This window comes from Sapajus apella, unplaced genomic scaffold, assembly GCF_009761245.1.
Source record: "Sapajus apella isolate SASKATOON/1434 unplaced genomic scaffold, GSC_monkey_1.0 scaffold54, whole genome shotgun sequence".
In the NCBI taxonomy this organism is placed as follows: domain Eukaryota; kingdom Metazoa; phylum Chordata; class Mammalia; order Primates; family Cebidae; genus Sapajus; species Sapajus apella.
This window is the reverse complement of record NW_022436994.1, coordinates 9,943,850-9,957,118: the sequence shown is the minus strand read 5'-3', so window position 1 is coordinate 9,957,118 and position 13,269 is coordinate 9,943,850. Positions and strand designations below refer to the sequence as shown.

At 46.4% G+C, this 13,269-nt stretch overlaps 1 protein-coding gene across 1 annotated transcript in view; it reads right to left on the bottom strand.

Moving 5' to 3' along the window:
• NPC1L1 (NPC1 like intracellular cholesterol transporter 1) overlaps window positions 1-13,269 on the bottom strand; it is a 30,509-nt gene that overhangs the window by 5,211 nt on the left and 12,029 nt on the right. The window contains exons 11-16 of the mRNA XM_032244343.1: window positions 4,402-4,592; window positions 4,072-4,196; window positions 3,357-3,483; window positions 3,132-3,187; window positions 953-1,103; window positions 450-681 (exon numbers count right to left, since the gene is read on the bottom strand). Coding sequence (XP_032100234.1) covers window positions 450-681; window positions 953-1,103; window positions 3,132-3,187; window positions 3,357-3,483; window positions 4,072-4,196; window positions 4,402-4,592 — 882 coding nt within the window. The remainder of the gene's footprint in view (window positions 1-449; window positions 682-952; window positions 1,104-3,131; window positions 3,188-3,356; window positions 3,484-4,071; window positions 4,197-4,401; window positions 4,593-13,269) is intronic.

Genomic DNA, 13,269 nt, shown 5'->3' with positions numbered 1-13,269 from the left:
TACAGTGAGCTGTGATCATGTCACTGCACTCCAGCCTAGGCAACAGAGCAAGACCTTGTCTCTGAAAAATAAAAATAAAAAAGCCAGGCACGGTGACTCATGCCTGTAATCCTAGCACTTTGGGAGGCCAAGATGGGCGGATCAGGAGGTCAAGAGATCGAGACCAACCTGGCCAACATGGTGAAACCCCGTGTCTATTAAAAATACAAAAAGTTAGATAGGCATGGTGGTGCGCGCCTGTAATCCCAGCTACTCAGGAGGCTGAGGCAGGAGAATCGCTTGAACCCGGGAGACAGAGGTTGCAGTGAGCTGAGATTGTGCCATTGCACTCCAGCCTGGTCACAGAGTGAGACTCTGTTTAAAAAAAAAAAAAGAACCGGGAGTATTCTATGATGCTGGATCCCCAACCACTCGGGGGGGCCCCCTGGTGCCTGTGTGTACTGGGTTACCGAGACCAGGTTGATGAGGGACACAGCGTTGTAGCTGATGCCCCACAGGGCCATGAAGCCCACAGTGTCCACGAGGATCATGACGATGGAGAGCAGGTTGAGGAGGCCAGAGCGCAGGTCCAGGCCCAGCAGGAGGCAGCAGACGGCAAAGGTGGGCACAAGGCAGAGGCTGAGCATGAAGAGCCCCTCAGGGAGGATGGTCAGGTACTGCTCATAAAACACGTTGGTGATCCTGCCAGAGCGCAGAGCATGGTCACAAGCTCAGGCCTCTGGGCCCTCAAGGTGGGTGGGACACCCCACTTCAGAAGGAAAATGCTGAGGATCAGGCAGGCATATATTGGGGTACAAAACAGCAAGAGAAATGGGCCTAAGGCTGCAGCCAGAGCCTTCTGACCGAAAACTGGTGCTCATCCCATGTAATTCCTTGCAAGCCCTCTACCCTAACCTCCAGTCTTCAGCAGCCATCCCCCACCTTCCTCCAGCCCAGCCCCTCAGGTCCTCACGTGTAGGGGAAGACCTCAAAAGCCGGGTCTGTCCCAGGCACCTTCCGCAGGTCAGCAGTGATGTTGGTTGCCAGCTCCCGAGCTGCCCGCAGAGCTTCTGTGTAATCCTGTGAGTTTTTCAGGGGCTTGTGATAGGCCATGAACCTGGAGGCTGGGCAGCCACGGCACATGGAAGATGGAAGGGCAAAGGTCAGAGCCCTTTCCAGGACACCCTCAGAACACCCCAGACGCAGTGGCACAGGCATGTGATCAAGCTGGGTACAGGGCTCTGCCACCACCATTCGAAATTCTTAGTAAATTTTGTCCAAGAGACTCACATTTTTGTTTTGTACCAGCCCTGCAAACTCCACAGCTGGCCCCAGTGCTGTAGGAGACCCAGGCCTGACCTTTGATGGATGAAGCCTACAGAGACCTCCCTAGTGAACCATATTCTTCTCTATGTGGTTTCAAGATATGCATTGGATTTTTTAAAGTAACTTAAAATTTGCATATTCCTATAGGAAAGAACTAAAAAGGAAGGCAGAAAAATGAGAACAGTTGAATTATTAGAGCTGTGGCTTAGGGCTCCTGCCAGATAAAGGTTATTTCTTAATAACTTTTAAGAAAATGGCCAGGCGTGGTGGCTCACGCCTGTAATCCAAGCACTTTGGAGGCCAAGGCGGGTGGATCACCTGAAGTCGGGAGTTCAAGACCAGCCTAACCAACATGGTGAAACCCCATCTTGAAAAAAAAAAAGAACTTAAGGTTATTGGCCGGGTATGGTGGCTCATGCCTATAATCCCTGCACTCTGGGAGGCTAATGTGGGCAGATCACCTGAGGTCAGCAGTTCAAGATCAGCCTGCCCAACATGGTGAAATCCTGTGTCTACTAAAAATGCAAAAATTAGCTGGGCGTGGTGGTGCGCCCCTGTAATCCCAGCTACTTGAGAGGCTGAGGCAGGAGAATCACTTGAACCCAGGAGTTGGAGGCTGCAGTGAGCCGAGATCTTGGTATTGCATTCCAGCCTGGGCAACAGAGCAAGACCCCATTTCAAAAAAAACAAAAAATGAAGGTTATTAAGACCCTCATACACTAAAGGGGTTTTTGTCTTTGTTTTTGAGACAGAGTCTCACTCTGTTGCCACAGCTGGAGTGCAGTTGTACCATCTAGGCTCACTGCAACTTCTGCCTCCTGGGTTCAAGTGATTCTGCTGCCTCAGCCTCCCAAGTAGCTGGGATTACAGGCATATGCCACCATGCCCAGCTAATTTTTGTATTTTTTGTAGTCCCAACTACTCAGGAGGCTGAGGCAGGAGAATCGCTTGAACCCGGGAGGCAGAGGTTGCAGTGAGCTGAGATTGCACCACTGTACTCCAGCCTGGCTGACAGAGTGACTCCGTCTCAAAAAAAAAAAAAAGAAAAAAAAGACCAGCCTGGGCTGGTCTCAAACTCCTGGAGTGTGAGGATTACAGGCATGAGCCACTGCACCCAGCCTCTTGTTACTTGTTTTGGGTTTTTTTGTTTGTTTGTTTTTTTGTTTTTTTGAGATGGAGTTTCCCAGGCTGGAGTATAATGGTGCAATCTCAGCTGATTGCAACCTCTGCCTCCCAGGTTCAAGCAATTCTCCTGCCTCAGCCTCCTGAGTAGCTGGGATTTCAGGCATGTGCCACCACGCCCAGCTAATTTTTTTGTTTGTTTGTTTTTTGTATTTTTAGTAGAGATGGGGTTTCTCCATGTTGGTCATGCTGGTCCCGAACTCCCAACCTCAGGTGACCTGCCCACCTCCTCCTCCCAAAGTGCTGGGATTACAGGCATGAGCCACCATGCCCGGCTGCCTGTTGTTACTTTTAATGGCTACTAGGACTGTGCTGTGCCAAGTACCCTAATTCATTTAGCCAGCCACCCTTTGTGCTGGTAAGAAGGGTGCTTAGCCAGGGTGTGGAGGACTCCCAAGTAGGATATCAACTGCTGAATGAATTCCACATATTTAACGCTGACCATGGACTTGGGAGCGAGAGAAGGAGTGAAGACTGAGGAGGATGTGGAGTTGGGAAACAAGACCCCTGCTGACAGGGCCAGGGCAGTTGGAAGCCCCTGACAAAGGAGGGAGAGAATATGTGAGGGGCTGTTCCCTGGGGTCCTCAGGGGCCCTCCAGAGCCACCGATTTATGTCCTCCCCTCCAGACAAGGCCATGCTTACCTAAAATGTGGCCATCTGAAGTTAAGTTCACAGCGGTGCTGTATGCTCCCAGGCCACTGCGAGAAGGTCGGGGCAAAAGCTTAGCCAGGGACAAAGCTCCTTTCGTCTGCCAGCCCACAGCAACCGTCGAGAGGCCCCTGATAGCCTCCTTCTGCCTCTCTATATTCACCCCCATCTTGGGTCCCACACTCTGTCCGCCCCAGCAGAAGGCCCTCCCAAGCTTACCCTTTGGGACATTTGATGTTGGGCCGGTCGTTCAGGAACCAGGGAAGATACTTATGGAACTGCTCCACCGAGGGCCTCACAGAGCCCATCGTGATGCTCATGCAGTTCTTTAAGCAGTTCAGAGAGTCTGCAGAGAAAGCAGCGGTCTGGGCAGAGGCACCCCGGGCCGGCAGCGCCTCCTCTGTGCCCCTCCTTCCCCTAGTCCCATCAAAGGTCCTGGGCACGCCAGCCTCAACCAGTCACTTCTAGGGGGATTTGCATTTGTCATTTGTGGGAGAAGTTCTCCTCTTGGCTATGGCAACTGTAGGCACCTACAGGCAAAGAGGGGAAGGAAGTTTGGGCAGAAAAACAGGCCCCACAACAGCCTCACCGCCTACAAATGCCACTGCTTAGGGTGGCAGGGCCATGTGCCAACCTCAGCTCTCCACTCCTGACTCTCCACTGCCTTGCCACCCTGGAGTGCCACGTGCTGTGAAAGAGGGGGCACAGCACACAGCAGCATATGGGCATGATGCCCGTGGGCCAGCACACACACCCACACACAGGTGCTCCTCGTAGAGCGCCTATCCCTGAGGCCACACCTGCACCCATGCCCCCGACGGACCCTGCAGGACGGGTGGAAGGGGTTGAAGGAGCCTTGCCAGCTCTCTCCTTTCTGTGGCCTCGGTTTTCCCGAGCTGTGGTAGGCAGTGAGCCCCTCTGGCCCCACACTCACTGACAGTTGAAGGGCAGAACTTGTCCATATTGGGGCCAGCTATATAAAGGCGGCAGCAGGAGGATGGCGTCAGCCAGTCAATGAAGTCATCCACCCAGGAGGAGGCGGGGATGGCCAGGTAAGACCTGAGGGACAGGTGGGAGGAAGAGTGACAAGTCCAGCTGGGCAGGGTCGTGGGTCCTTCCTGTGGCCAACACCCACACAGCCGTCCCCAGGCATATGGCAGCAGGGCAGCAGGACAGGAGTAGAATAGGCAGGAAGAGGGGAGTGGAGAGGACTGGGAGACTTGAGCAGGGAGCAGGCTGGGGTCGGGGCGGGCCAGGCACTCACTGCTCAGGGAACTCGGTGGCATACTGGATCTTCTGGGTGAGTGAGAAGTTGTTGCAGCCGGCACTGGAGCAGATGGCATTCATGCCAGCCTCACTGGAGAAGTTGTAGCCCGAGGTGGTAACAAAGTACACCGGGGCCCCAGTCTCAAAGTAGCGGTTCAGAAAGAGGAAATAGTCAAGCAGGTAGGAGTCCTGGAAGTGGGGGAGAGTCAGTGAACTTTGGTTCGCCATGCACACCCCTAAAGGGCTCACTCCAGCTTACTCTCAAAGGCACACACAGAGGTACATGGTAAAAGGCACATGCTTAGAGGTCCATGATCAGAGGAACACACAGAGGAACATGTTCAGAGATACACATGCAGTTACACACTCAAAGGCATGTGCTCAGTGGGACACTCAGAGGTATACACACAGGAACATGCTTAGAGGTACACGGAGGTACATGCACATACGTACACAAAATATACACAGAGAGGTGTGTGCTCGGAGGTCACATACAAGGTACATATAAAGAAGAACATGCGGCCGGGCGCAGTGGCTCACGCCTGTAATCCCAGCACTTTGGGAGGCCGAGGCGGGTGGATCACGAGGTCAAGAGATCGAGACCATCCTGGTCAACATGGTGAAACCCTGTCTCTACTAAAAGTACAAAAAATTAGCTGGGCATGGTGGTGCGTGCCTGTAATCCCAGCTACTCAGGAGGCTGAGGCAGGAGAATTGCCTGAACCCAGGAGGCGGAGGTTGCGGTGAGCCGAGATGGCGCCATTGCACTCCAGCCTGGGTAACAAGAGCGAAACTCCGTCTCAAAAAAAAAAAGAAGGACATGCACAGACACACTCGGGGTACCCTCAAGATGTATGTGCACTGTGCAATTCCTCAAGATCATAGTTGTAGGTGTACCCACAGATGAACATACTCCAAGGTTGACAGAATAGGTATAATCACGGGTACAAACAGAAGTACATTTATGGGGATACAGGCACAGAGCAACACATATCACCTCACATGAACATACACTGACACCCAAACATCCACATACACATAATTCTACCCCTTCCTATCACCCCCAGTTTGGCATAGCCACAGTCTAACAAGCTGGCCTGTGATGACAGCCCATATTTGTGTGCACATGTAAGTATCAGGGTGTACACCCTCAGAGCCATGCACCAGGCATCCTCACGGTCTGTTCGCTTCTTTTACAGCACAAGGCTCAGAGTGAAATTAGGGAAAATGGCAGAGTAGAAAGTGTCTCTCTCCCCACCCAGACCACAATTTATCTGGTGTAACTTTTTTTTTGCATGTTTTCTTGTTGTTTTTTTTTTTTTCTGATGGAATCTCCCAGGCTGGAGTGTAGTGGCGTGATCTTGGCTCACCGCAACCTCCACCTCCTGGGTTCAAGCAATTCTCGTACCTCAGCCTCCCGAGTAGCTGGGATTACAGGCACTCGCCGCCACTCCTGGCTGATTTTTGTAGTTTTCTTTTTTTTTTTTTTTTGGGACGGAGTTTCGCTCTTGTTACCCAGGCTGGAGTGCAATGGCGCGATCTCGGCTCACCGCAACCTCCGCCTCCTGGGTTCAGGCAATTCTCCTGCCTCAGCCTCCTGAGTAGCTGGGATTACAGGCACGCACCACCATGCCCAGCTAATTTTTTGTATTTTTAGTAGAGACGGGGTTTCACCGTGTTGACCAGGATGGTCTCGATCTCTTGACCTCGTGATCCGCCCGCCTCGGCCTCCCAAAGTGCTGGGATTACAGGCTTGAGCCACCGCGCCCGGCCGATTTTTGTAGTTTTAATAGAGATGGGGTTTCACAATGTTGGCTAGGCTGGTCTCAAAATCCTGACCTCAAGTGATCCGCCTGCCTCGGCCTCCCAAAGTGCTGGGATTACAGGCATGAGCCACCACGCCAGCCCTGGTGTAACTGTTTTGAAACTCTGGAGTCTCTATAGGGCTAGAAGCTTCCAGGATAAGGCTTGGACAGTAAATTATAGTTAATATCAGGCAATCTCAGCTTTTAGCACAGTAGCAACTACCCATTTGCCACTCCCAGGCTCAAGGCACGCAGCCATGCATGCTTTCCAGAAGCAGTTTGTACACAGCTTGCAGGAGCCAGGGTAGGCAAGAAAGACACTGCCCACCAAATATCAGCTGAGCATGGTGTCTTATGCTTGTAATTTCAGAACTTTGGGAGGGCAAGGCCAGAGGAACAATTGAGCCCAAGAGTGGGAGACCAGTCTGAGTACATAGTGACCCTGTCTCTACAAAAAAAAAAAAAAAAAAAAAAAAAATACAGGCTAGGGGCAGTGGCCCACGCCTGTAATCCCAGCAGTTTGGGAGGCGGAAGCAGGTGGATCGCTTGAGGTCAGGAGTTTGAGACCAGCCTGGCCAACATAAAGAAACTCCCTCTTTACTAAAAACTATAAAATTAGCCAGGTGTGGTGGCACATGCCTGTAATTCCAGCTACGCAGGAGGCTGAAGCAGGAGACTCACTTGAACCCAGGAGGCAGGGGTTGCAGTGAGCTGAGATCATGCCATTGCACTCCAGCCTGGACAGCAAGGGTGAAACTCTGTCTCAAAAATAAATAAATAAATAAATAAATCCAAATATCAAGGATCTGAGTCTGACCGTTGATCGTTACCTCTGATATTGGTGGTACAGATAGGCAGGCAGCCACTATTGCAACTCCCACCACCATTGTTGCGACCCCCTCCACCTCCTCCTAAGGTGACTTCCAGGAGCCTATCGCCCACCCCTTCATCTTTCCCTTTTTCTCCTTTTGGGAACCATACATGTAAGGACAGCGACATTCAAAAGCAACCATAAATAAGGGCTATTTAGACAGTCACCACACTGCCCAAATGCCCAGAGAAATATGCAGGCTCATAAAATACCTAATATGTTAACTCTGTGCCTTAGGCTGATCCCCAGCACAAAAACACCAACAGAATAAATAAAATAAAGCAAGCCCTGGGAAAGAAGGAGAATCTGATCTACAGAGTTACTACATTATAAGAATCAAATATCCATTTTTCAACCAAAAACAATCACAAAACATACCAAGCAAAAGAAAAACATGGCCCATTCAAACGGAAAACATTAACCAATAGAAACTGTCCCTGGGAAGACTAGACAGCAGACTTACTTGACAAAGACTTCAAAACAATTGTCTCAGCTGGGTGCAATGGCTCATGCCTGTAATCCCAGAACTTTAGAAGGCCAAGGCAGGCAGATCATATAAGGCCAGGAGTTCAAGACCAGCCTGGCCAATATGGTGAAACCCCTGTCTCTGCTAAAAATACAAAAATTAGCCAGGCATGGTGGCGGACACCTGTAATCCCAGCTATTTGAGTGGCTAAGGCTTAACACCAGGAGGCAGAGGTTGCAGTGAGCCGAGAACACACCACAGTACTCCAGCCTGGGTGACAGAGCAAGACCCTGACTCAAAAACTAAATAAATAATAATTTAAAAAAATAGCCTTAAAGTTGCTCAAAGTGCTAAAAGAAAACAGTCAAGGAAATGATTTATTATCAAAATGGAAATATCAATAAGGAGGAAACATAAAAAGGAGCAAAACCTCTGGAGCTAAAAAGTACAGTAACTTAAATGAAAAATTCACTAGAGGGATTCAAAAGCAGTCAGACAAAAGTATTAGTAAACTGAAGATGAGACCATTGAAATTATTGAGTCTGATGAACAGAAAGGAAAAAAAAAGTTAACAGAACCTAAGGGGCCTGTGAGACATCGTCATCATCAAATAGACCACAATATGCATTGTAAGAATTCTAGAAGGAAAGAGAAAGGGGAAGAGAGATTATTTGAAAAAATTATGGCCAAAACTCCCCAAATTTGATGAAAGACTTGAATATAAACATTCAAGAAACTCGACAAACTCCAGTAGGATAAACTAAAGAAACCCACACCAAAGGATATTATAATTTAACTGTCAAAAACCAAAGACAAACCAGGCATGGTGGCATATGCGTGTAGGCCCAGCTCCTCAACAGGCTGAGGTGAGAGGATCACTTGAGCCTAGGATTTTGAGTGCATTCTAGGCAATAGCAAGACCCTGTCTCTAAAAAATTAAAATTAAAATTAAAGTTTTTCTAAAAGAGAATTTATTGAAAAAAAGAGAGAGAGAAGTGAGTTGGCGTATACAAGGGATCCTCAAAAAGATTATCAGCATATTTCTCATCAGAAGCCTTGAAGCCCAGATGGCAGTGGGTTTGTAAGTGGAAACTGCTGAAGAATGCTGGGAATGGTGGCTCACGCCTGTAATCCCAGTACTTTAAGAGGCTGAGGTGGGTGGATCACCTGAGGTCAAGAGCTCAAGACTAACCTGACCAACATGGCAAAACCCCATCTCTACTGAAAATACAAAAATTAGCTGGGTGTGGTGGAACATACCTGTAATCCCAGCTACTCAGGAGGCTGAATCACTTGAACCTGGGAGGCAGAGGTTGCAGTGATCCGAGATCACACCACTGCACTCCAGCCTGGGCGACAGAGTGAGGCTATCTCAAAAAAAAAAAAAAAAGTGCTGAAGAATAAACAATTGTCAATCAAGAATTCTACTTCCAGCAAGACTGCCACTTAAAAATGAGGGAGACTTTGGGAGGCCGAGGTGGGCGGATCACAAGGTCAAGAGGTGGAGACCATCCTGGCCAACATGGTGAAACCGTCTCTACTAAAAATACAAAAATTAGCCAGGCGTGGTGGCACGCACCTGTCGTCCCAGCTACTCAGGAGGCTGAGGTGGAAGAATCGCTTGAACCTGGGAGGCAGAGGTTGCAATGAGCTGAGATTGTGCCACTGCACTCCAGCCTGGTGACGGAGCAAGACTCTGTCTCAAAAAAAAAAAAAAGAGGCAGAAGGCCAGGCATGGTAGCTCATGCCTATAGTACAAGCACTTTGGAAGGCAGAGGCAGTTGGTTATTTGGGGCCAGGAGTTTGAGACCAGTTTGGCTAACATGGTGAGACCCTGCCTCTGCTAAAAATACCAAAATTAGCCAGGTGTGGAGGCGCGTACCTGTAATCCCAGCTGCTGGGGAGGCTGAGGTAATAGAATCTCTTGAACTCAGGAGGTGGAGGTTGCAGTGAGCTAAGATCGCACCACTGCACTTAGGTCTGGGTGACAGAGTGAGACTCCCTCTCAAAAAAATAAAAATAAAAATAAAATAAATAAAAATGAGGGAGAAGCCAGATGAGGTGATTCATCCTATAATCCGAATACTTTGGGAGGCTGAGACAGGAGGATCACTTGAGCCGAAAAGTACAAGACCAGCCTGGGTAACATAGTGAGACCTCATTTCAAAAAAATTTTTAATTAAAAAATAAAAATGGGCCAGGCATGGTGGTCATGACTATAATTGTAGCACTTTTGGAGGCCAAGATGGGCAGATCCCCTGAGGTCAGGAGTTGATGACCACACAGCCTGGCCAACACGATAAAACCCCGTCCCTATTAAAAATACAGAAATTAGTTAAACATGGTGGCATGCACCTGTAATCTCAGCTACTCAGGAGTCTGAGGCAGGAGAATCGCTTGAACCTGGGAGGCAGAGGTTGCAATGAGCTGAGACCGCACCATTGCACTCCAGCCTGGGCAACGAGAGTGAAACTCCATCTCAAAAAAAATTAAAAATTTTAAAAAATAAAAATGAGGGAGAAATTAAGACATTCTCAGATCAACAAAAGCTGAAGGAGTTAGTTACCACTAGACCTGCCCTGAAAGAAATGCTAAAAGGAATCCTGTAGATTGAAATAAAAAGACATTAAATAGGCCAGGTGCGGTGGCTCATGCCCGTAATCCTAGCACTTTGGGACGCTGAGGCAGGTGGATCATCTGAGTTCAAGACCAGCCTGACCAACATGGAGAAAACCCATCTCTACTAAAAATACAAAATTAGCCAGACATGGTGGCACATGTCTGTAATCCCAGCTACTCAGGAGGCTGAGGCAGGAGAATCGCTTGAACCTGGGAGGCGGAGGTTGTAGTGAGCCAAGATCGCATGCATTGTACTCCAGCCTGGGCAACAAGAGTGAAACTCCAGCTCAAAAACAACGACAACAACAACAAAAACAGACAAAGAATAAGGAAACAATAGAGAAAATCCATAAGGACATTGTTTCTTCAGAAAGATTAACAAAATCAACAACTCTTTAGGTAGATTAGCTAAGGGGGAAAAAAGGTTCAAATTATTAAAATCAGAATTGAAAGTGAGGACATTCATACTGATTCTACATAAATAAAAAGGATTATAAGAAAATTCTATGGGACTGGGTATAGTGGCTTATACCTGTAATCCCAGCTCTTTGCAAGACTGAGGCAGAAGGATTGCTAAAGGCCAGGAGCCTGAGACCAGCCTGGGCAATACAGCAAGACCTCGTCTCTACTAAAAAAAAAAAAAAAAAAAAAAAAAAACATTAGCTAGGTATGGTGGCACACGCCTATAGGCCCAGCTACTTGGGAGGCTGAGGTCAAGGATCATTTGAGCCAGTAAGTTGAGGCTGCAGTGAGCTCTAATTGTGCCACTGCACTCCAGTCTAGTGACAGAGCAAGATCCTGCCTCCGTAAAAAGTAATAATAATAGTATAAAAACAAAGAAGAAAGTACTATGTACAATTGCATACATAAAGTTATATAAATTAGATGAAATGGACACAGACAAATTCCTAGAAACACAAAACCTACCAAGACTGAGTCATGAAGAAATAAAAAATCTGAATAGACCCATTATTAATAAAGAGATTGAATCATTCATTAAAACCGGTTCCAACATAGAAAAACCCTGAACTCAATGGCTTCACTTGTGAATTCTATCAAATGTTTAAAGAAGAATTAACATCAATCCTCCTCAAACTTCCAAAAAAAACAAAAAGAAAAAGAAAAGGAAGGAACACTTCCTAACTTATTCTAGGAGGCCGGCATTGCCCTAATACCAAGCCAAAGACACTACAAGAAAATGAAAACCACAGACCAAAATCCCTTAAAAACACTGATTAAAAAAAAACAACAACAACAACACTGATGAAAAAGTCCTCAACAAAATACCACCAAACTGACTTCAACAGCATATTAAAAGGATGATACACCATGACCACTGGGCTTTATTCCTGGAATACATTTAACAAAAATCCAACATCCTTCCATAATAAAAACATTCAGAATACTAAGAATACAAGGATCTTCCTCAAAATGTTAAAGGCCATATATGAAAATACACAGGAAATTTAATACTCAATGATGAAAGACTGAAAGCTTTTTCTCTAAGATCAGGAACAAGACAAGGATGCCCACTTTTACCCCTTCTCTTCAACATAGTATTGAAAATTCTAGTCAGAGAAATTAGGCAAAAAGAGACATTAAAGGCATCCAAATTGAAAGGAAGTAAAATTATCTAAAGTACAATATAAAGACTCTACTTTAAAAAACTGTTAGAACTAGGTCGGGCGTGGTGGCTCACGCCTGTAATCCTAGCACTTTGGGAGGCTGAGGTGGGTGGATCACCTGAGGTCAGGAGTTCAAGACCAGCCTGGCCATCATGGTGAAACCCCATCTTAAAAAAAAAAATAAATAATAATAATAATAATAAAGAAAAATTGTTAGAACTAACAAATAACAAATTCATGATGTTTTGGGCTGGATGAAACAAATAAAAAAAAAAAACTAACAAATTCAGCAATGTTGCAGGATACAAAATTGGCATATAAAAAGCAGTTGCATTACTAAACACCAACAAAGAATAATGTGAAAAGAAAAATTAAAAAACAGTTCTATTTACAGTTGCATCAAAAAGAATAAGATACTTAGGAATTGCCTTCGCCAAAAAAAGTTAAGACTTGAACACTGAAAACTACAAAATATTGCTGAAAGAAATTAAACAAGACATAAATGAGTGGAAAGGCATCCTGTGTTCATTGATTGGAAGACAATATTGTTAAGATGTCAATACTAACAAAGCAATCTACAGATTGAGCACAATCTGTATCATAATCCCAATGGCATTTTCTGAAGAAATGGAAAAATTCACCCTAAAATTCATATAGAATCTCAACGGAACACAAATAACCAAAACAGTCTTGACAGAGAATAACAAAGGCGTAAGACTCATACTTCCTGATTTCAAAATTTATCAGAAAGCTACAGTAATCAAAACAGTATGGCACTGGCATATGTACTGACACATGGACCAATGGAACAAATAGAGAGCTCAGATATAAGCCCTCACATATATTGTCAAATGATTTCTTAACAAGAGTGCCAAAACTCATTCAATGGGAAAAAGACAGACTTTTTGACAAATGGTGCTAAGGAAACTGGATATCCACGTGCCAAAGAATACAGTTGGCACCTTACCTAATACCATATACAAAAATCAACTGAAAATGGATCAAAGACCTAAATGTAAGACACGAAGCTATAAAACTCTTAGAAAAAACTTAAGAGAAAACATGACAACATTGGCGTTGGCAGTGATTTCTTGTATGTGACCTAAAGGCACAAGCAGCAAAAGAAAAAATAAATAAATTGAACTTCATGAATATTTTATTTTATTTTATTTTTTTTTTTTAATTTATTTATTTTTTTTTTTTGAGACGGAGTTTGGCTCTTGTTACCCAGGCTGGAGTGCAATGGCGCGATCTCGGCTCACCGCAACCTCCGCCTCCTGGGTTCAGGCAATTCTCCTGCCTCAGCCTCCTGAGTAGCTGGGATTACAGGCACGCGCCACCATGCCCAGCTAATTTTTTGTATTTTTAGTAGAGACGGGGTTTCACCATGTTGACCAGGATGGTCTCGATCTCTTGACCTCGTGATCCACCCGCCTCGGCCTCCCAAAGTGCTGGGATTACAGGCTTGAGCCACCGCGCC